A 22,949-nucleotide genomic window follows, 5' to 3' on the forward strand; every position below is an offset into this window, starting at 1 on the left:
CAAGGGCACAGCGCTCTCTCAGACCTGCTCACTGGGCCTTGGCCGGGGGCGGGGGGGGGGGGGGGGGATGCCCCAAGGACATGGCTTGGCCAGGTGGCTCCTCTAGAGGAGGAAGCATGTCCACTAAGGGCCTCCTATCCTGGGGCACGGGACCCATGTAGCCTGGGACTCCTGGCCACCTCAGGGCTGTGCTGTGCCTGCCGTGTTGCTGGGGCGCCAGGAGGCCGTCATGGAGCTGAATGGATTTGCCTGATCCTCAGACCCAGAGCCGCAGGGACTTGTGGTGCTCATGCAACGGGCTGGGAGGGCAGGCTGGCTGAGTGGGTGCAGGGCTGGGTCTGGAGAGAACTGACACTGAGCCAGGCACAGAAAGTTGGCTGCAGGAACCCGTGCAAGGTTAAGGGAGCCAGCGCCTGCCTCTTGCTGAGGGGACCTTCCATGTCCTGGGGAAGTGCTGGTGGACAGGTGCCCGGGGCAAGAGAACAGGCTTCTGTGTGGTCCCAGCTGACAGCCAGAAGTCAGTCCGCATAATGAGCTGTGACAATGGTGTGGTTTCTCAGTCTAAAGCCCAGTGATGGTGCTCCCTGACCTCTCACTGGTCCATCATGGAGTTGGGACTCTGTGCAGGACGGGCCCTGAGCCTGCGGGGACAAGGCTCCCTCATGGAAGCAGAGCACACCACTGTCTTCTCATTTCCAGTGTGGCTTCTGTGCACGGGGTGGGAGCCAGGAACCCCATGTCCTAAGGGTCCTGAGGGGAGGACCTACTGACCTTTCTAGGAACCTACACGAGTTCTCAGGATATTTTTTTTAAGATGTTTAACACCAGGAAAAAAATTTATTTTTATTTTTTCTTGATGGCTGCAATAGCTAGGTTCCTGTGGGCACCTGTGAGGCAGGTTCTGTCCTCTCACCTGTGAGCACAGCACAGGTGGGGGGAGGAGGGGTCTGTGGCTGGTCCTGGACACAGTAGGGGTGAGTCCATGGGCTGAGTGAGGCTGGTGTCTCTGCCCCCACCTCTGACGTCTTCATTCCTGAGCAGTATTTCCTCTCTAGAAAGATGTAGTTTTAACGCAGTGACATTGCTAGTCACCTGCACCATTGATAACAGTCCATGAAAATGTTCTTTCTCTTCAAATTAATGTAATATTAAATATTATTAAAAGGGAAAACAAGTCTTGTCATGGAATTTAGCTAGATGATAGAGCAATTAATATGCAAGAGAAATAGGAACACGGCCAAGATGTTTTTTTAAAGAATTGTCGACAAGAAGAGTCTCCCTATAAAGTCAGATTAAGGAAAAGTGTCCAGGATGAATGAAGGATCCAAAGAGAAGAATAGGAAGTCGCAAAAAGTTCCAATTCGCTTGGGGTATTTTGTGCTTTACACACTTGGGGGAGAAAGCATTGAATGTTTAATAGATGGTGCAGCTCAATGGACCATTGAGAAATCGATAAATTCAGACCCCTATTTCCCAGTGTGACTCCAGATGGATTAACCAGCTGCAGAGTTCCACCTTGAAGATAAAGGACGGAAGCCGTTCGTGGACGGGGCCAGGAAGGCCTTCTGGAGAATCAGTCTGTTTCACTGTGTGAAAACAAAAATGTCTGCAGAAACAGAGCTGAAGGCCAGCAACAAGACTGAGGGTTAACATCACAATTTACAGGAAAACTGGAATTCAAAGCGAAAAAGGCAAGGAACTAAAAAGAAAAACCGTCTCTGAATAAGTAGAAGCAGAGAATGCAGATTCTAACAGGCACGTGAGAGGACAGTAGCCTCCTGGTAATCACGCAAATTAAAACAGACAGCGTTTCCACTCAGCTCAGACAGGTTACATAGAACACGGCAAGTTCACCCTCTCGGACACACACGGGTGAGCGATCAGCCACCGGGCCGCCTGACAGCACCTGGGAGCCGGATCCTCAGGGCCAAGTCCAACCGTCCTCATCACTGCAGGAGGCACCAACCCAGCCCCATATTGCCTGTCACTCGTCTCTAGTTTCTCAAGATGACAAATCAAGTTAGCAAAGACTGAGCAGGTGATACGTGGCCTGCCACGTCCGTACGCCTGCCCCAGGAGGACACGGTGTCTGGGCTCCACACAACTGCACCAACAGGCATTACAGGGTGGGCCGGGACGCATCGGGGTTCTTGGTAACCGACTAGGTGTTTCTGAGTGACTGGTGAAGGCACTTTTGCCTGCCTGGTCCAATTAGGGCTTAAGTCCGTCTCAGTGCAGCTCACCCCCAGTCTGCACAGCAAATGTGTCCATGAAGTCACAGCTGGACAGTGATGCTGGGAAGCTTCTGCACAGATGACACATCTGTTCGGCTGATTGACTTGTAAGAGGTTCTCGTTCTGCTTTGGAAACAGGAGTAGCTAGCACTTTGCCCGCCCTCGGAGCCACAGTCATGGATGGCGTGGTGGGCGGCGGCCAGCGGGTTTGAACAGTTCCCAGGCTTCCTTGTCTGAGGGCAGAGGTAGAGGCCACACTTGCCATGGGCGTGCTTTTCAATGGAAAAGTCTTTATGGAACACACTGTGATCCACTTAACATTCGGTAGGAACATGTTTTCCAGCCAGGCAGTATCTACTTGAAAAGACAAGTTGCCGTTATAACTGAAACATCCAATGGGGATGATATGTAAACACTTTCAGGGCAAGTCCAAACGGCCCTCCCTGCCTGAGAGGGACCATCCAAATGCAGGTGAAGGTGGCCTGGGGCCCTGTGGGCCGTTGCGCCCACATGGCTCCCTCTGGGCCACCAGCCCTCCCACGTGCTGTTACCCAGCAGGGCTTACTGCACATGGCATGGGAGCCAACGCGATGGCACTGGCTGTTGAGAAAAGAAAGCTTTTATGTGCGAGTTCATTTGGCAAGAAGATAGGAGAGGCTCAAATCTGTCCCCCAATCCAGTGCTCAGGGCGGATTGAAGGGGTTTCAGCACCAGATCTTCCTGGACAGCGGACCTTCCTTCTGAATGGGTCCAGGTGTGTGTGGGGGCGGGGGGCAGTTAAGGGTCCACAGTGTTAGTCCTGAGTGGTGTCCACAGCGTTGCCCACAGTGAGTGGGGTAAACTGGTGTCCAGGGACATTACAGGTCCCTGTACACACCACCACACCAGCTTCCGGCTGCTTCCCGAATCCTGGGAACCCAGTGGGAAGCGCAGCCTGCGCTTGTTCAGAAAAAAACTCCAGAAGGTTGAGGTTACGTTTTTGGCCAAAAACGTAACCTGGTGCAGGCTGCGCTTCCCACCAAGTGTGGTGTTCACGCTGCTGGCCCAGTCGATGAGGACCTGTTGGCGGCACACACGATGCTGGAGAGAGCCTCACACTGTAGGTGGACATGTGTGGCCGTGGTCACTTTGCTAAGTGTTGGGGGTACGCATCTGCCTTCCACGGGAGGCGGTATAACGTGTGGTGGGAGCGTAGCTGCAGCGGCCAGTGGGCGTGAATGCACACTAACCTGTCTCCTTCTCTCCTCCTAGGATCATTGACCAGCGATTCGAGAAAGTGTCCTACTTTGTCTTTGGTGACTTCAACTTCCGACTGGATTCCAAGTCCGTGGTGGAGGTAGGCCCCCGGCCCCTGCCCGTCTGGAACCCACGCGTGTTCAGTGCTAGTAGGAAGGCAGTGGAGACGTTCTGTCCTTTACGGGCGAGTTCAGTGTCGTCATTCCCACTGGTTATGTTTATGGCAAAAACTCCTAATAAAGAAATGTCTTGTTATCAGAAAAGGAGGCCGTTCTTGGCATCAGGTGAATGGGGGTCCCTCAGACTTCCGCAGTCGCCGTCAGCCTCTGCTAAGCACCAGGACCTGTTCTGTCCTGACAACTGAAGTTGTCAACTACTGAAAAGAAACAAGCAGCTCGGGGGCCAGCCCTCCGCCCTGTGTCTCGGCTTCTCTCTCCTCGTGGCACATTGTGTCTCCTTTAATAAACATCGACATCACTCCATCTTTGGGAACTCGGAGGCCGTATGTGTCTCCTGGGCACACCCACAGGGCCGGGGTCCCCTCGGGCCCCTGGAGCCATGTCCCCACTGAGGAAGAAGTATAGATAGAAACCCGCCACCTGGCCACTAGGCATCGAGGTTGGAAGGGGGGGCTCAGTGCAGCTGCCGTGTCCCAGCGGTGTGACCTTGGTGTGTCACCGGGAAGCAAGGCCGGTGGCCCCGGTACAGGGGTCGGCTCTCCCTGACGAGGTCGCTGCAGGGGCACTGGGACAGTGGGTGGGGGACTCTCGTGCTCTTGGGCCGCAGCTCTGATGTCAGCTCTCCCAGCCGCAGCAGAGGGTGACCCTGTCACCTTGAGCCTGCACCTGCCTGGGAGGAGCTGGTGTCAGGAGGGAAGCAGCAGCAGTGTGCCAGGCAAGCCTCCCCGGGCTCGGTCCCGCGCCTGGCACAGCCTCCAGAGCGCGTATGTGGTGACCACGGTGGGAACAACAATATGGAGAAGCGGCAGTCCCCCTGAGTTATTATCTTCCCATTAGTAGTCTCATTACAAATATCGTCACACATTAATCTTCCGTCTTTGGTTGAAAATTATTTCTTAAAGACAGACGGAGCAGGCTTTGATCATCCCACAGCTCCCCTTGGTTGACAGAAATGAATAATGTTGTATTGAAATCCTCTTTTATAATTTAATTAAGCTGGCGCTACCTCACCAAGCCAGCCCCACACACACATGCATAATGTTCACCGACCACCAGAGCGTGGCTCCCTGACGTCAAGGGGCCCCTGAGCATGGGGCAGGGGCTCCGACTACAGGGAGTGCTCTCAGGTAGACTGGTGGACAGGTGAGTGCCCCTGGGACTACAGAATCCTTTCTTTGGGTCTGCTGAGTTTTCTTTCCTCATTTTGAAATTGAAGATCTAATGAGTCAGATATCAGGGACCTAATCAACATCCCTCAGGCCCTACAGCCTTAGGGAACTCAGGAGCCGACATTGGAATCTGCTCCATGTCTGATACCATCGGCCCAAGCAGCCACAGAGGCCAGTGCCTGGAGGAAGGTGCCTTCCCCAGTAACGCTAGGCCACCGGGGGCTGCAGATCTGCACTGTTAGATCTTGAGTCCCTGGGCATGTGTCATTGCTCGCTGGCTGGGGACCAGTGGGTCTGCTCTGCTTGGAACCGTCCACCGCTCACCTAAAGGGTCTCCTCTCAGCAAAGCACAGCGGGGCCTTGAAAGACCTCGGCTGATCAGTCAGGAGCCACCCAGCAGCTTGTACGTTGGGAAAAGGTCAGAGTTTCACGCGTGGCCTTTTCTTCCCGATAGAACAAATATCACATAGAAGGGCAGTGCTCCGGACTGAGGTCAGATAGTCACAGGTGTGTGCACAGCCCGGTTCTGGTTCCCATGGGGGGTGCTGAGCTTCGCACCAGTGGTGGAGGGTGTGAGGTGCCGCGGGCAGTGGGGATTGGAGACAGGAGGGCCTGGGCCATTGGTGGGTTGGGGGAGACTCGTCTGTACAGAGTTTTCCTTTTTCTTACTTGGTGGGCGCATGGGCATGACTGCAGGAGGCCCATGTGTTCCGTCAGGGGCAGGTGCGTTCCTGTGGGGCGCAGCCCACTAATAAAATACACTCGTCTCCCACTCCTCCAACATGTGTATCCAGCGCCCTTTCCCTGGGACGTGCAGCCATGTGCAGGGATCGGTCTTGGTGATGGTGGGCTCAGGGCCTCGGGCTACGCTCTCTACTTGGCCTCTGGCACACTTCCCCTTCCTTTTCATTCCTTCCAAGTGAAGTGTCTGATGAGGGTGTGTGGGGCGGGGGGAACTCGTTAGAGATGCAGATCAGGGGGCTTAGACTCAGGGCAGATGGGAGCCAGGGCATCACCTGGAGCACCACGCCCCACACTGCAGTCCTGTGGGGTCTCAGACTACTTGGAGCACAAGACCTCACGCTATGCAGTCCTGTGGGGTCTCAGACAGTTGTGTGGATGGGGGAGGTGCAGCCCCAGGCAGACACTGAGGTGTGGGCAGCAAGCCCTCTGTCCCATCCCACCCCCCGCCTGGGGCCCAGAGCATTCTCTGTCCTTAGCACTGCCATCAGCCTGCACCTCTGCCTGTCACCATCCCTTCTCCTCCTGCTGGGTGGGCAGGCAGGCTGCTCATAGCAATGACCCCTCTCGGGACACCATCTTTAGACACTCACATTTACTGCCTGCAGACCAAGTCCTGGGGGCAGGAGAAGGCCATGCAGCCCCACCCCACCTCTGTGTTCTTGGGGAAGTCTGTGCGCATAGCTCCAGGGGGTCACCCTCAAGTTATGTTCCTATCACCCAGGGCCAAGTGAGAGGTGCCCACACCTGTCCCAGCCAGTGCTGGGTTGTGCGTGGTACACAGCCCTGAGGGTGCTGTCAGGATGGGATGCGGCATCATTGCTTTGTCTGGAGTTGGCAGACAACCTCCCTCCTGAGGAATAAGGTTGAAGTTACGTTTTTGGCTCAATTAGAAGCCACGGTTTGACTTGGTCTCCTTGCTGACCCCACCTGGAGCATCAAGCTGAGCCTCCCTGGTCCTGGACACTAGCTGTGTCCAGCTGGCACAGTCCACGGAGGTTAATTCAATCCATATTTAGAGCAAGAGAGGCAAGGAGCTAGATCCGGGCAGCAGGAGTCAAAGGCAGTGATTGTCCCCCTGTGGCTGGAGTAGGGCGGGCGCTGGGGGCGGCGGGGGGGTGGGGGGGTGGGGGGCGTGTACTGTCAGTCCCTGGAGCTGTGGCAGCTCCAGGAGGAAGCCCGACATTTGTGGTGAGGGAAGGTTCCGGGGGTCACCGCAGTCTTGGCCGGAACCCGCCTGGGAGAGAGGCGCTGTGTGCACTGGGAGGACTGTCCCCCAGGCATCAGCCACTTCGCATTTCAGATGCAAATTAGTACAAACAGGCTTGCGGAGCAGAACTGAAGAGAGGATACTGTGATCACATGTGGCACCGCCTAAGCCATAATTAAAACATACACAAATTAAACACGATTATCATGTGCCCCCTAAGGGGCCGCGCGTCATGGAACTAATTAATAATGCAGCCTCCACTCAGCCCTGTTGGCGGATTGCTCAGAGGGTATGTTTCATGCCTTGCGCAGTGGCAACTGGCAGCTGGGGCTCTCAGCTGGCCGTAGTGACAAACAGTGACAGCAGTGCCAGGCGCTCCCATCTCCTTGCGGCCCAGCAGAGCGCCCACCTGCCGCCTATCACTGCCGACAGTGACAGTGATGGATGCGTTTTGGAGGCTGGCAGCCATTTTCAAAAGCCAGTTACTGACAGGTACACGTGTGTTCAGGTACCAGGTGGGCCTGTTGAGAAACATCCTGTGAGGAGCTGACTTAAAAGCAGCGATTGTCCAGGAAGCCACGTTCGCAGGAGGGGTGCTGGGCAGTGCTGGACAGTGGGGTCCTAGTTGACCCTGCGACCTTGGGAGAGGATGAGGAAATCACTATAAATGTCCCCATGCCTCCCACACAGCAGAAAGAGGCATCGCCTCTGGTCAGCCCTCTGAGAACCCCCAACTGGACCACCCCCCATGCTAGCTGATGCTGGCTGAGCACACGTCGAGCACCAGGTGAAATGCTGGCTTTCATCTGGGTTCCAGTCACCTTGTTGAACCAAACCCAACCACATCTCTGCACCCAGGACCCCTCAGCCTGGGGACACAGTGGGCACGGGCCAGGCCAGCTCCTGGTGGGGGCCCTACAGCCAGGGCAACAGCTCTGTTGCTGGCCCCGTGCGTGTGCGCAAGGTGCGACTGCCACTCCTCAGTTGGGGTGTGCCTGGCAGCCTGGCTCGGCCCTGCAGAAGCCCCCACAGGTGGCGGTTCTTCAGCCAGTGATGCACCCGTGAGTGGTGGGTATCAAGAGCCCGGGAGGTCCGGGCAGTTTGCCATCTACTAGACAAGCAACAGGGACGTGCCACCCAACTTCCCTAGCGGCCTGGAGAAAGCCTTCCTTAGAGCAAGGCCTTTGCAGGCCTGTCTCCTGGTCTCTGGAATGCGTAGTTTCAACAGACAGCCTGTTTCGCTTCCCTCGGCAAATGTCAGTGGTCATGGAGTTTTTTTCTGAACTGGGAGCAGCGTGGACAGGTCCGTACGGACCTCGCAGGGTCCAGCTTGTGCGCTGAGCAGCCTCCCTCCGGCTCTGGACACTCTTCTGTCTGTGGCCTCGTGATGCTGAATTGCTCTGACCGACGAGGGCAAGGCTGCTGGAGGGACCATGAGTCAGGTGTGTCAGCCAAGCTGTACTTGTCAGTTCCTTTGCTTGGTTTTTAAAAAGATTCTTGGTTTAAAGCAATAGAATTAGGAATTTACATCATTTGATTTATTTTTTAATTACTGTTCTAAAGAGACCTGTATTTGATCTGTTTGATATAAAGCCTGTGACAATTAATCAAAAATGAAATATAGTTTTAACTTAATTATGATGAGTCTCCTGGGTCTTTATTAGAGGGTTTTCTTCCAGAAAGTTTGCTTTATAAACATTGGCCAGTGTTTCCAACTAGCAGATTGATGTCAGAATAATTATTCTAATTATGGGAAAGGAAGAAAAAGGACAGTACATTTGTGGCTTCCCCCTCCTCCCCTCTGCTATAGGAGCAAGATTCTCTGAATCATAATCAGTTCTGAGCTCGCTGATCTTTAATGTGCTTTTCTGGGTGTTTTGCTAGGTCCTGCTTTCTGCCCGCCCTTAGGGCTAGTACAGCCCCATGGGGACTTTAGGACTCAGAGCAGATCTTCCGTGCCAGGCCTGGTGGCAAGCACTTCAAGGCCACCATCCATTGCAGCCTGTGCAGGTCTGTGCCTGCTTGTGCACGCCCTCCCACCGGCTGAGCCCAGGCATGTCAGTGGAAGGCTGGGGATGTCCTCAAACGGCCAAACCAGCGTGCGCAGGTCCCCTGCGGGCCTCACTTGGGGCCTCACACGGCAGTGCCTGTCCTGGAGCTGATCCTGGGCCAGTGGCACATGCCCCAGCACCTGCTGGACACAAGTCTGAGAAAGCCACGCTGCTTCCTGCTCAAAACCGAGTTGGGTTTGCAGGGAACGCTGGGTGGGTGCTGCCCCAGGCCACCAAGCTGGAGGGAGCCAGCGGGAGCCTTCTGAGGAGATGAAAGGGTCTTTATGGCGTGTTGTTGTTCTGGACGAACAGTGGACAATATAGAACAAAGAGGAAGAAGGTGCCTCGCTACTGACATAACCCTCATAACAGCGCCTTTTCATTAACTGCCGCCAGCTCGCCACCAGCTCGGCTCCGTGGCCCTGTCCACGCCCCTCGGTCCCGGTGATGTCAGCACTGTCGGGCCCTCAGAACTTCTCTCAGCAATCACTTAGAGGTCTCCCTCCTCCCAGGCGTTCCAGGGCAATCTTGGAGAAGGCAGTGCTCTGTGGAAGGGCCCTCTGGGAAGTCAGAGTAACAGGAATGGGGTGTCCTGGGCACGTCCCGCGGGAGGCAGCGGTGCCTGTCCACAGGGCGGAGGGCACACCTGACAGGGCCAGCCTCCCCGCTCGGTCTTGGTTCCTCAGGTCCCTCCCTGGTGGTCCTGTCTACATCGGGCAGATCACCCTGATCCCGAAACCAAGGAAATCACTGTGGTGCAAGCTTCACTGAGGCCCCGCCCTGCCTGCAGCCTTGTCTCTCTCTTGCTTCTCAGGACCTGTGCCTGTGTGCATGCATGTATGCGCATGTGTGGGCCTGCGCCTGATAGGAAAGAGGGTGCTACCTTGGCCAGAGTTCATTGGAGTCACGTGCACGTGCACGTCACTGAGCTGTGCCATTCCCATCGCAGCTGAGTGGCATCTGTGTTACCCTTGCTGCTTTGAGTGTTGGCCACTTCCCTCTTCAGGGCTCCCAGCGGCCTGCTCAGCGCCTCTGGGCGCAGCAGACTCACCTCATCAGCTGCCAGTGTGGGCAGCAGCGGATGCCTGTCTGGTGGGCACTTATTTTTCAGGGCACAGCATGTGTCTACCCATCAGGGGCGGTCAAAGAATTCCTCTTGTCTGAGCACTTTTTTTCAGATCCATACGTCGCCAATGACCATGGCGAGTTGTAACTGATTTCCGTTTCAGAGCCATCCATTAAGCGATTTAGTGATTGTCCTCCTGTCTACTGTTGGAATATGTTTAGGACTTGAAATAATGTCTGGGGACATTAGTTACCAAGGAATTGTTAGTCACCAGGCCAATAATGCTTGTCCGGTGTTCCTAGAACTCAGAAATCCAGGGGACGAGGATGTCTGTCTGTCTATCTGTCTGACTTGATGTTTTAATTCTGAGCCCACTTCCCAATGCCCAGCATGGACACCTAGCACCTCCCATGCTGGTGCTGGCAGGCTCCGGAGTGTTCGAGGTTCAACTTAAAATCCCTTGACTCCGGGAGGAGGCCGGCGGCCTGGCTGGGACTGGCACGCGCAGCCCCGCTGGACAGCAGAGCGCTCTGTTGATCTGACCAGCTACACGACACAGCAGGACACATACCTGCTGATGTTCAGTGTTCCTGGGAAAATCAGTCATAGCATAAAAGACCGTGCTTCTCTTCTAGAGTGGTTCCTGTTTTCTAGAGTCACTTGAAAACTTTAAATTTAAAAGTTAGTGATTTTCCATTAACACGTTTTAGGAGAAACCTATGGACAGACTCCGGTCTTGTTTTGTAAACCACCTTTTGGAAATCCTCTCGGAGATGTTAGCTGGAATCTTGATATGCAGACTTTTTTTAGGCATTTTTATGGCTAGAATTTAACCAAGAACAGCAGGTTAACAAAACAGCGGGACAGTGGCGGGTTTTACTGACGCGCCTTTGCTTGGCTGGTACTCCAGTGATTCACCTCCCAGTGGCCACTGGCAGGGGAGGGAAGAAACCCCAAGACTCAGGGATGGGGAAAGGGCAGATGGGCCATCCAGGGCCCGCAGCCCTGCTGGGAGAACAGCCCCGCCGGGGGATCTGCAAGCTGTTGGCCTTGGTGGCTCCCACGGGAACCCTGGAGCGTGAGGCTGGTTTCTTTAACCCAACAGCTAACTGTGACAGTGTCCACTGGCACTGTCTGTCCCCTGAGTGTAGACGCCAGCGGGCCCCAGGTGAGGCCAGGGGAAAGGGTGAGCTGGTGGGAGTGACATTGGCCTAGCGTCAGGGTCTCCAGAGCTTGGGGGGGTCCTGCTCCAAGAAGGCAGTGGCCTCGCGGGTGGGTGCTGGGAGCTACGTCCGTGAGCAAGGCTGCTAATGAGGGCTCATGGGTTGGCAGCATTTGGGCAGAGACCGCTGAAGGGGTTATTGTCTGTTACCCATTTCAGTTCCTTGTGGGATTGAAACAAAGTCCCTTATGAGTGGAGAGAGCTTAGGGGCCCCACCCCAGAAGGTCACCACCCCAGAAGGTCATGCTCACACCTGCATGTTCCCGAGGTCATCCAGGCCCTGCCTTTAGGCGGCAGAGCCCCGCCTCCTCAGAAGGGCACACATCCCTCGCTGACCAGCTCCAGGCCCTGTGCTAAGTAGAAGGAGGTAGATGGCTGCCTGGAAAGCAGGGCCCTGTCTGAATTCTTCCGTGGGAGATCCTGCCCTGAGCAGCCGGATGTGGGCTAGTCACACCTGCCACACCGTGGCTTCCTACGCGTGGTTTTGCTGTCCTTTAGTTGTCTCCATTTGTTAGGAAGTCTCAGAAATGCTGGCACAAATTACAACCGTTCTGGGAAGTGCAGGACCGGCCGCACTCACGCTTCTGCGTTTGAGCCCTGTTGTCAAAGTGCCGGCGGCACCTCCATCCGGTGTCGGGACCCACGGCGACATCCTTGTTCATCCTCAGGCTGATTGTGTCCTTGGCCCCCTTGTTTAACGCTGCTGAAGACATTGTTTTGAGGCCCATTTATTCTACACGCTTTTCCGTTCCGCTTTCCCGGAGGTAGGTCCTGTGAACATGTTTGTGGCTGAAACTACACCAGGCGGCCGGGCTGCCGCTTCCCTCTGTCCCTCGCCTTTGTGTCCGATTTCATGCTCTCAGAGGCCTGCATGTTCTTCTGTGTGCATTGTCAGCGGGTGACAGCTCTGGAGCAGGGTCACGTGGAGAGGGATGGCGTGAAAGGTGGTACAATGCACCTTCGGGCCCACCCACCAGCCCGACCCGGCCCCCTGGGGCCAGACCGCAGACGCCCCAGAGCGCTGGGGTCAGCACCCTCCAGGGGAGGCCACTGCCCGGGGCTGGGGCACCTGGTCCTCTGGCTCCTGTATTTTGTGGGCTGGCCCATGGCGTGTGGTGGTGGGCGTGTCCAGGCAGAAGCAGGTGGCCCGGTGTTATTTTCCTCAGGTCTCAATTTGAAAAGGAGAAGAGTCTAATCCTCTGGGCCATAGACTAGTTCCTTCAAAACCCCGTAGGGTGCTTCCCTCAGCAGCTGCCTGCAGTGTGTGGAGCTGGGAAACAGGCCAGTGGGCACGGTGGTCATGGGGGTCCAGGCCAAGGCGCACCTGCACCCTTGCTGTGCCTTAAACAGCCTGCAGACCTCTGACCAGACTGGCTTCTATCACCCCCCTCTTTGTGTGGCCACGACAGTGAAGGGCGATCCAGAGACAATGGCCTGCCCCCAAAGGCGCCGTTCCAGGCCAGATGCAGCAATGTGCAGGCCCACGAGGTTCACACCATGTGTCGGGGACCCCTCCCCCAGGTACAGATTTGGGCTGGGGTGTGAGGTGCCCAGGGGCCAAGGACGGGAGGCAACAGGAATGCACTGTGTGAGCATCCCCGCTGCTCCCTGATGGGCTCTGGGTGCCGGGCGGGGGGACAGCGGGTTCCAGGGCCTCTTGGCCTTTTGATCCCACGTGGGTACCTTTGCCCACTTGTCACCTTAGACCTGTGTTCCCTCGCACTCCCACTTGGATGCTTCCAGAGGGCAGGACCCATGGACTGTCCGCTAGTGTCCTGGCACCTGTGGCTCTGGGCCGGGCTGGGGTGCCCCTGGTAGATGGGCTCGCCTCCCAGGAAGGGCGTCTATGGCTCCGCCAACTCACAGGAGGTCTTTTCTGCATCAAAAACAAAACCAAAGCAGGAACAGAACTCCTCGGCCACCAGTGATAGCTAGGGATGCAGCAGAAAGGACGCTCTCCAGGCAGGTTGTTTCTGAACGTTTCCGATGACCCCGCAGCACCCCATGACCCAGCTTTCCTCTCTGCAGTCACGTGGCCTTGGCGCCCGTCCTGCCTGTCTCAGTAATCCTCTGCAGTGAGAATGGGGTGTCACTGACCCCGACCAGGAGCACGCGGAGGGCACTGGGCGAGCTCCAGCACCTGGTGACCCTCACCCCTGACTTGGCCCCACTGGGTCCTGACTCCTCCCCGCTCCGCACCCTCGGTGACCTCTGGAACCTGCATCAGGGCCTGAGGGCACTGCAGACCCTGCCACTCAGAGTTGGGACTTCCTAACTCCAGGTGGAGAGGGAAACCCAGACAGGAGTTCCCAGGCCACGCAGGGTTTGTGGGCAGAGGCAAAACCAGCTGCTCGTGTCCAAGCAAACAGGATTTTAATTCAAAATATGCTGGCAGCATACGCATCACCTCCTGTGTTTTCTCGGGTGGAGGAAAAAGATCAAATGGAAATGCATCCTCCTCCTCCTCCTCCTCCTGTCCCTGAGCAGGGAAGGAACCCCGGGCCCCTGGCTAGGTTCCTGAGCCAGGGGGGCATATGCTGCCCTGTACACCAGGAGTTCCACCAGGCGGGCCCTGACCTGTCCCTGTTCACACCGCTTCCGTCTCTCCTACCCTCTACCCCGGTCCCCTTTGCCCAGGCTGGGCCCTCCACCCAGAACTCCCCCCACAGCTGCCATCTCCTCACTAATTACCCCCACCCTCCCACCTCCAGGAGCACAGGGACATGCTCGGCGCCCACCGGCCCTGGCCTGTGTGGTGGGTGTCGGGTGGGCGCTCTCTGAAATCACAGTTATAGCTGGACAGCTGCGGTAACTGCAGACTGCTGCGGGTGTGACACTGCTGCCCTCCGAGTGGGTGCACAGGGGGCGATTGCACTGCAGCTGTGACTCACCACTAGAAATTAGCAACCGAGACCCTGCCAAGCCCGTGACCCGGTTCCTGTTCCTGACGGAGAGTTTTAAGTCTCTTTATAAGTTTTTTTTTTTAATACATTTTATTGATTTTTTTTACAGAGAGAGGGAGAGAGATAGAGAGTTAGAAACATTGATGAGAGAGAAACATCGATCAGCTGCCTCCTGCACACCTCCTCCTGGGGATGTGCCCGCAACCCAGGTACATGCCCTTGACCGGAATCGAACCCGGGACCCTTCAGTCCGCAGGCCGACGCTCTATCCACTGAGCCAAACCAGTTTCGGCTTTTTATAAGTTTTTGGTTGATGTTTTTATGAACACAGAGCAAACCTTATGGCACTGAACCCGAGAACTTTCTAAAGGAGGCACCTTGTCCTAAGCTCCGAAGCCCACTGCACGCCCCACACCAGGCTCCGTGCAGAAAGGCTCTGAGGAGAGGTGGACACAGCAAGACCCTTAAATGCCTAGAGAAGCAGCAGGCACTCCAAGTGCCCTAGACAAGTGCCAGGCAGCCCTCGCCTGTGCCCTGCGTGTGGCTGCTAATGATGAAATAAATCCTAGATGGCCCTTTAAAGCCAGCATTTTGGGTACTTTTTCTCCTTTCAAAAGAGTAAAACCCCTTCTGTAAAAGGTGAGCCGGAAAGGCCAGCCTGCATGGCTCCGCATGAGTGGGCACGCAGACTGCAGCGGGAAGTGCCTGCCTGGTGGCTGATCACTTCTTCAAACTGGTGAATGAGGAGCTGGGGGAGTGAGGGGGGCAGGGGGAGACCTTCAGCAGGCGCGATCAGATGTTTATCCTTTGGGAGCCGCCCAAAGTGGCCAGATAAAGCAATTTTGTAAAAAGTTTCCAGCAGATGCCTTTGGGAGGAGAAATGTGAGTTTTCTGAATCGTCCTGTGGTGGCTACAATGGCTGTCCATCCGCTGCCCAGCCAGCCCATCCCCCCTTCACGGAAGCACTTAAGCCACTTAAACACATTAGCATCTGGATGGAGCGACCTCCTTGGGCTGTGCTGGGTGGGAGGGGGGCTGCTCTGCTTGGGATTGTGCGGCTTGTTCTAATCCGTGCCCTTTGAAGGCCCCAGACTGATTTGTGACACATGAGTCCAAAAGCCACTTTGGGGGGCTTGACCCGCTTAGCTGATCTGTGCTCTGAATGTCAATGGCCTGTCCCGGAGTGTGCTCTGGGGCTGGCGCTGCCTCCCCTGCCCCCTGACCTGGAGGGGGTCTGCGCCCAGGGGCAGGTGACAGGGCTCACACCCTGCGGGCTCAGCCCAGGACCTGGGGGGCTCCTGCTTTCCTGGGGCGCAGCCTTGCTCAGCACCAGGACCTCACCAGAGCCACGCAGAGGAAAGTGTTTTAAAAAGTGAGAAGTGGTGGTTTCCTTGCCATGGGCTTCTAAAAAATAAACATCATCTAGCCCTTTTTTAAAAAAAACAGCTTTACTGGGGTGTTTCTATCTAAGCCACAACCCAGTGAGAGCCTCCACATCAGACCACTGGCCCCAGACACCAGTCTGCTTGTCTCAGACATTCCCCACTTGACTTGTTCCCCCATCTTGTCAACATCCCATCCTTCCAACACGTGTGAACATGGGTGTCGGCCCTTCAGAGCCCTGCTCTTTCTGCGGCAAGTGGTCACTTTGAGCGTGTCCTGCACTTGCTCTGTTACACGTGTGTCTTGAGTACCCCTCCCAGTCTGTCTGCATTTTCATGCCCCTCAGAGCCACAGGTGGGTGAGGGGCTCACGTGATCTGCACATAAGCACACACATGCTCACACACACACAGGCTAAGACAGAAGATTTTTCTAAACAAGCCCAGATTTAGTTTAATTCTTAGCCAATCAGATGCTAGCCTGGAGGGCAACAGCGCCACTCATTCCTGTCCCCGCTGCTGCTCAGCCGCCGCCCTCCCCTCCGTCAGGGCTGGTGTCCTCCTCAAGTCACCTCTGGCTGTGTCGCCTTCCGGGTCCTGTCCAGCTGCCCCAGGTGTCTCTGGGGCTGATCTCACTGCAGTGTGTCCCCCCGAACCGTGACTGGTTGTGACTCCACCCGCCCTCCCTGCTCACTCAGGCTGTTCTCAGCCCAGCCGCTCAGCGAGATGCTCCGTGGAGTGCAGGTCGGGGTGGGGAGACGAGTCTGCCTTCAGGCACCGCTGGGGACCTGCTCTGGGGTCCCTCCACAGGGAGCTGTGAAATGGGGTTGAAGAAAGGTTGAGGCTGGGGACAGAGGTCAGGAAAAGAGCTGATTGCTTTGAGGTGATGAGGCCTGCGGGCAGCCAGGCAGGGGGACTAAGTTTCTGTGTCTTTCCCAGACCCTCTGCACAAAGGCCACGATGCAGACGGTCCGGGCCGCCGACACCAACGAAGTCGTGAAGCTGATTTTCCGGGAGTCAGACAACGACCGGAAGGTGAGAGTCTGTCCCTCTGGGTGGGTGACCCATGGCAGCCACCACGGCTGTCCCGAGCTGGGAGCGTGGGACTGGGCCTGTGTCCCGTTCTGCCCCCACCTGTGCTGACGGCCCCATCCTTGGCAGGTGATGCTGCAGCTGGAAAAGAAACTCTTCGACTACTTCAACCAGGAGGTTTTCCGAGACGACAACGGCACTGCGGTGAGTTCTGTTGTCGCACGCGTGACCTTGTGTCACCTCGGGAGCCTCAGGTGGCAGGGGACGGAATGTGGGGGCCTGGGCCTGGCGGGCTGCGTCTCGCAGTTTCTCTGAGACCTGGGTGGCCAGCTAGTGCAGACCCTGCGGCTGTGCCTGCGTAACAGCAGCTTCAGACCTCAGAGGCTCATACGGGTGTGAGTGCACACTGCCCGGGCCACTGGGCATGTCGAGGGTCACCCTCACGTCAGTCACACGCAGGGAACAGGGTCACTCGGTCCACCTGGGGGACAAGATAAATGGGGTGACGAGCCATTGGAGGGCCTCTCCCCTCCGCGGTGAGGCAGCAGCACGGCCACTGGGACAAACTACCATCGCAGGATGGATGTGCCCGTGCCGGACGTGGCCCCAAAATCCATCGCATCCTTCATCAACCACCGGTCTTGTACCCGTCTGACAGAAATTTAATTCAAGCTGGCTCCTGAAAATAATTATTGTATTTTAAGAGTAGTAATCATTGGCCGGGACATGATTGAATGTGTCCATGCCTATTGACTTTTCCTATGATTTATAGCTTTGTTTAGTCGATATTCCCATCGAAATTGTATAATTAATTATAAGTGTGGCTGTCAGGCTGCAGGATGGAGTGCCCTGGCGAGGATTTGGAGAGATTAAATTTTCCTGGGCTGTCCCGGCCGGTCTGGGGATTTCCACAGAGCTCGGCCTGTTGGTGGAGGTGTTTGCTGTGTGTTTAGCAGCTGCTCCAGCTCAGGGCTCATTGATTTTCGGCTCTTTTCTTTATCAGTGCTGCGTCTCGGCAGCAACAGTGGAATTTGTGCGGCCGGGATAGCTCCTGACAGATACATATGGTCAGCCGGCTGCTTTATCATTGTCCACACCGCCCTGCGCTGGTTTCACTTTGTAATCAAGAAGAATGTTGCGACACATGCGGAATTGGTTATCACGTTTGTGAAAAGTCTCAGAGAAACAAATGACCCACAGACAGGCCGCATAATTTCTAATCAGAACCCTCTCACACCGGTGTGTGGTGCCCGCAGCAGGGCTCCCGGACCATCGTTCTGCATGGCTCGGGGTGCAGAGTCCCCGGGGCACCGCCACATGCTGGTCCCACAGGGGAGGGCCCCGCCAACCTGTCAGAGCCAGACAACGGGCCGAGCTGGCCCCGCACCCACCCTGCCCAGGGCATGGCCTGCATCAGGGCTTATGAACGCCGCAGCGGTCACCGCACAGGTTGGCACCTGTTTGTGTGGATGTGGCATTAGCCTCTGCCTTCCTCCTCTGGAAAGCCCTGGAGGGTGAAGAGCGCCTGGGTTGTCCTCGTCTTTTGCCTGCGTATCCGCACAGCCCCTGACACAGCAGAGGCTCAGTGCTCCCACGTGGAATCAGAACGAAGGAGCATTTTTGAACAGCTCCATGTTGGCAAGCCCCTAGGCACTCAGGGTGGGGTGGGTGTGGCCATGCTGCAGGGAGGACTGGCAGGGCACCTAGGGACGGAGACCCTGGAGGGCTGGGTCCTCCCCAGTTGGTGCTGCTCCTCTTTTAGCAGCTGGAAGATTCCAGCTCATTCCAAACCAGATATTTATTTGCTCTTCTTTTTACTTAATACCCTTAGCAAGTGGAAGATGGGTGAGATTCAAGTGGCTCCATCCCTAAATGCTGCCACCCAGACAAACGGGGGTCGGGAGGGGGGTGGCTAGGAGGCTGCAGGGATGCCTGGCCCTGTTCAGTGGAGCTGGGAACAGGAACGGGAAACTGCCTCATGCTCAGGCCTCACCAGCTGCTTCTCCCGGAGTTTTCCAGCTTTTCCTTGACAAACTCCAGGCTGTGCTTATTGGAGCATGTGTGTGTGTGTGTGTGTGTGTGTGTGTGTGTGTGTGTGTGTGTGAGAGAGAGAGAGAGAGAGAGAGAGAGAGAGAGAGAGAACTGTAGAGAACTGTCTCTCCAGTACACACTTGCAGGTAAACACATTTGTAAGCACAGACGCACACTTACGTTAAGGACTGGTCCACACCCATGTGCACACCTCCCCTTGAAGGTGCATTTCAGTCCCCGAGATGTTCCCCCACTCTCAGCCAGAGTTCTCCCCTCCCCTGCCCCTCTCCCTCCCCCCGGCCCTCACTCCTGGCACCATCCCCCAGGACCCGGGGCCCTAGCCGCTGGGCAGTGTTTAGCCGGTGAGGTTTCCACCAGCGCTTCTCACCAGCAGATGTGGGCTCACATGGCCCCGTGGGGTCCAGACCCCCAGCCCTGGGTCCTGAGCCTCACCAGGCAGGGTGTGAGGCTCTCTATGACAAGGTCTGCAGGAATGTGAGACCGAAATTCTAAAGCTATGTGGAAAATGTCCCCTTTGTGCATAAGGAGCTTTGGGTCACTCCTCTCAAAGCGTAAGTGCCACAGCCAGTTCCTTCCCGGGGGATTTCCACTCTGCTTCCCTCTCTCCCAGCCAGGGGATCGCTGGGGCAGGCGGGTGCGGGGGGCTGCCTACCATGCTCAGGTAGCAGCCTGGCACACGGTAATTACTGTGTACATGGCGCTGCGATCGCACGCTTCGGGGGTGATGGATGAGGTGGCTTTGAGGGGGCCCCTGCACGAGGCCACGCTCCCACCCAGCTGGGAGGGGACATGATTAATGAATGCATTCCGAGGGCGTGTGTGGTGACGGCTCATCACAGCCCAGTGTGGCCAGACACTGTGCGTTGCCCCTTCCTTCTTGGGCACCATGCTCTCTGTGGTGTGCAGACCTGGGCCATTTTTATCAGCTTCCTACGTGAGGTGGACACTGCTTACCTCTGACTTAGTTTGGGCAAAATGGGAATGATGTGCCCGCCTCAGGACACTGCCTCTGTAGGCAGTACCACTGAGGCCACCCCGGGCCTGCCCCCACCCGCTGCACTGTGTGGCTTCAGCAGTGAAGCGGCTGCTCAGCAATGCACGTGCGGGTTCCGGTGCCAGATGAACGGGAGCCCTGGCAGAGGGCTGCTGGGCACCCACGGGCCCCTGGGGCCACCACTGGGTGGCTCTCAGTGGGAGGGGGTGGCCTGCACACAGGCCAGCCAACTATGGGGCAACACGTGTTCCTGAAAGCTACAAGGCCCCTGCCGCTCCAACCACCACACCTCGTGATCTTGCGATGCCCCAGACAGGCGCACTAATGACTGTATTTTTTTCCTTTTCTTTCTTCAGCTCCTAGAATTTGACAAAGAGCTGTCTGTCTTTAAGGACAGGCTGTATGAACTGGACATCTCGTTCCCTCCCAGGTAAGGAGCACCTGCTGGATGAGCAGGTAACTGCCCTCTCGGGCGCCAGTGCCCCTGTGCAAACCAGGCCTCTGGCCCTTCCCACAGCCTGAAGAGAGGAACCAACCAAGAGCAACGAGTGGTTCTGTCTTGTTTAAAAATATATTCTTCCAGGGCACAAAATGCGGCCTCCTCAGATGTGAGGGGCCACAGGCGGCTGTGTCTGGGCCTTCCAGCATGGTCTGCAGCTGTAGCGACCCGTTTTCCCTCTGACCAGCCACACACCCAGGGCCTCCCAGGGGCCTGGAGTCAGCAGAAAGAAACGACAGGAAGTGGCCAGTCCCTGGTCCTGTGGCCCTCTGACCTCAGGTTCCAGGCTTGGGCCAAGAGAGCCAGGAGCTCAGAGCTCAGGGTCAGCAGACCAATGGGTGCTGAGTGTCAGGGAGCCGGAGAAGCAGGGACTGTGGGTTCCGCTCAGCCCTGTGGCCATGGGGTTGGTGCGCAGACCAAGTCTTGAAGGCCCACGTGAGGGAGTCACAGTTACCACTGTCCGGGGTGCTGACCGAGCTTGTCTCCCTCACGCTCCAATGCTGCTTTAAATGTACAGTGAAGTGTGCGCTGAGTACTTCCAGAGACATTTGAAATCGGAAGACATTCTCGGGGACTTGCTCAGACTTCCCCTTCCTGTGGGTGGTTGGCCAGATATCCTGATTGTCCCTCCCATTTGGACAGACTCACGGGGATCTTGCTCAGGGCTTTGCTGAGCTGGCTGAGGACAGAGGAGGCCTGGAGCTGCCGCCAGCCAGGGTGCAACACTGTGGACCCCTGTGGCCCACACCGGCCTCTGCCTCTCAAGTTTCTCCCAAACCGAGTGGTCATCCATCCCCCACTGCCCAGATCGCACTGGAAGTCCTCCCTCCCTTTGGTCCTGTTGTTTTTGTAAAACCATGTCTGTGACCACCAAATAGAGTTACAGCTCCCTGGGCTGCCATGTGGGTGTGCAGAGCTGTTTCAAGCAGAAGCACAGATGGCAGGGAAATGGCCAGGATGGCATTTGTAGGGTCAGTATCTGCACAGGTGTATTCTCTGACTCTGCCATGAAATACGTGATCTCAGGCATGGTGTGTGTGTGTGTGTGTGCGCGCGCATGTGCACACAGGAGTATGAGCTCGTGTATATGGGTAAGTTTGTGCATGTATGCACTGCATGTTGGGTGCATGTTGTGTATATGGGTTGTGTGCCCAAAGGAATATGTGCATGAGTGTACTCATGTGTACACAGTACAGCTGTATGTGCATCTGTGCACATATGTAGGCACCACATAGGTTTGTGTGTGCATGTATGTGTGTCATATGTTTGTGTATGCATAGGTACAGTGTGTGTTCAGGATATATGTGAGTGGGTTATGGATAATTGTGCACATGTGTGTGCATTCCATTGATTTGCTTATGTGTGTACAGTGTCTACACGTGCATGGATGTGTGTATGTGGGGCGGTGTGCATGGATTTGAGTGTATGTACATTGTGCGGGTATACGTGTGTATGCAGAGTTGGTACATACAAGCATGGTTGTGTGTGTAAATGTGTAGGTATATGGGTACATGTATGAGTGTTCACATATGTCGTATGGAATGTGGGGATGTGGGTTTTGTATGCACGTGTAGCTGGGTATGTGTACACATGGGCCTGTGTATATGTATGGGGTTGTGTAAGATATGCACTGAATGGGTGTGGGTATGTGTGTGTGCATGAGGTATATCTGTGCATATAGCTGTGTGCATGTACATGGATGTATACATGGGAGTATATACATATGTAAAATGTGTGCGAGTGCACATGCAGTTTGTATATGTGGTGTGAGTCTGTATAGGTGTGTGCATGGGTGTGGATATGGATAGGTATGCTACCTAGATGTGTATGGTGCATAAGTGTGTGTGGGTGTGCATATTGTGTAGGTGTGTATGTTGTATGAGTGTGGATAGGTCTAAGTCTGGGTGTGTGGGGGTGTGTATATCACATGGGTGTGTATGTTATGTGGGTATGCATGGGTCTGAGTCTAGGTGTGTATGGCTGTGTATGTTGCATGGGTGTGGGTTTGTATATCACATGGGTGTGTATGTTGTGTGGGTGTGCATGGGTCTGAGTCTGGGTGTGTGTGGTGTGTGCATTGTGTGGGTGGGTACCAGGTCACCCTGGGGAAACAGAGGCAGGAATTCCATCCCCTCATGCCAGGGCCCAGTCAGGAAACCCCAGGGCCTGAGGCCAGACTGCTGGGCGTGCAGCTGCCCCGTGGCACCCAGAGACGATGTCTCACTGGGGCCTGTTTTCCCCCAGGATGCCCAGGGTGGGGGGCACCCTGTGATGCCCAGGAGCTGCTGCCCACCAGCCCCAGGGCCACTCCTGCCTGGGGGTCAGGGAGGTCACTCCTTGGGAAGAAGCACCCATGCCTGAGGCTGTCTCATCACCCGGTGCCGCCTCATGTGTCAGGGCGTGTTGGCTCCCCATGTGGCCAGGCTTCCAGCACTGCCTGGGAGGTGGGGAGGACGGGGCCTGTGGAGCATGGGTGTCCTTGCGTGTTGGCTCCATCTCTCCAGAGCGCAGTTCCATGGACCTGTGGGTCTCTGCCCCTTCAGCTGTGGCTCTTGTCTTCAGAACCTTTCAGTACCTTTTGCCCTTGTCATTCTCAAGGGGTGAACGCATTGCAACCTGGCGGAACCATCTCAGTCCCCGTCCTGGTGGAGGTGAGCTCACCAAGGGCCTCCCGCAGAGTCGCGAGGGAGACATTGTCCCCGAGTGTGGTCATGTCGCTGCCGGAGGTGCAGAGGGTGGGAGCGCTCCTCCCCTGAGCTCCCCGTGGCTGCAGGCACAGTTAGTCGCACACCCGTGAGAGTCCCCCAAGACATTTCATTAGCCATGGGTCTCATAATGAGAGTGGGGGTTCTTGCCAGCAACGCCATCTGTTACTGTTCTCCATGGACTAGTAGGACGCCACTCCTAATGGGTTATAACTTAATGCTGCCTGTCATTGTGCTAGAAAAGGTGCTAATATTTCAGACATTTATAGAGCCTT

The 22,949-nt window shown here is 56.0% G+C and overlaps 1 protein-coding gene across 3 annotated transcripts in view; it reads left to right on the forward strand.

Moving 5' to 3' along the window:
• Positions 1-22,949, forward strand: part of INPP5A (inositol polyphosphate-5-phosphatase A) — a 141,776-nt gene that overhangs the window by 110,342 nt on the left and 8,485 nt on the right. For all 3 annotated transcript variants that reach the window (XM_036335724.1, XM_036335721.1, XM_036335722.1), the window contains 4 exons: positions 3,486-3,570; positions 16,332-16,427; positions 16,554-16,628; positions 19,827-19,900. In XM_036335724.1, coding sequence (XP_036191617.1) covers positions 3,486-3,570; positions 16,332-16,427; positions 16,554-16,628; positions 19,827-19,900 — 330 coding nt within the window. The remainder of the gene's footprint in view (positions 1-3,485; positions 3,571-16,331; positions 16,428-16,553; positions 16,629-19,826; positions 19,901-22,949) is intronic.

Source organism: Myotis myotis, unplaced genomic scaffold (assembly GCF_014108235.1).
Source record: "Myotis myotis isolate mMyoMyo1 unplaced genomic scaffold, mMyoMyo1.p scaffold_m19_p_15, whole genome shotgun sequence".
NCBI classification, from domain to species: domain Eukaryota; kingdom Metazoa; phylum Chordata; class Mammalia; order Chiroptera; family Vespertilionidae; genus Myotis; species Myotis myotis.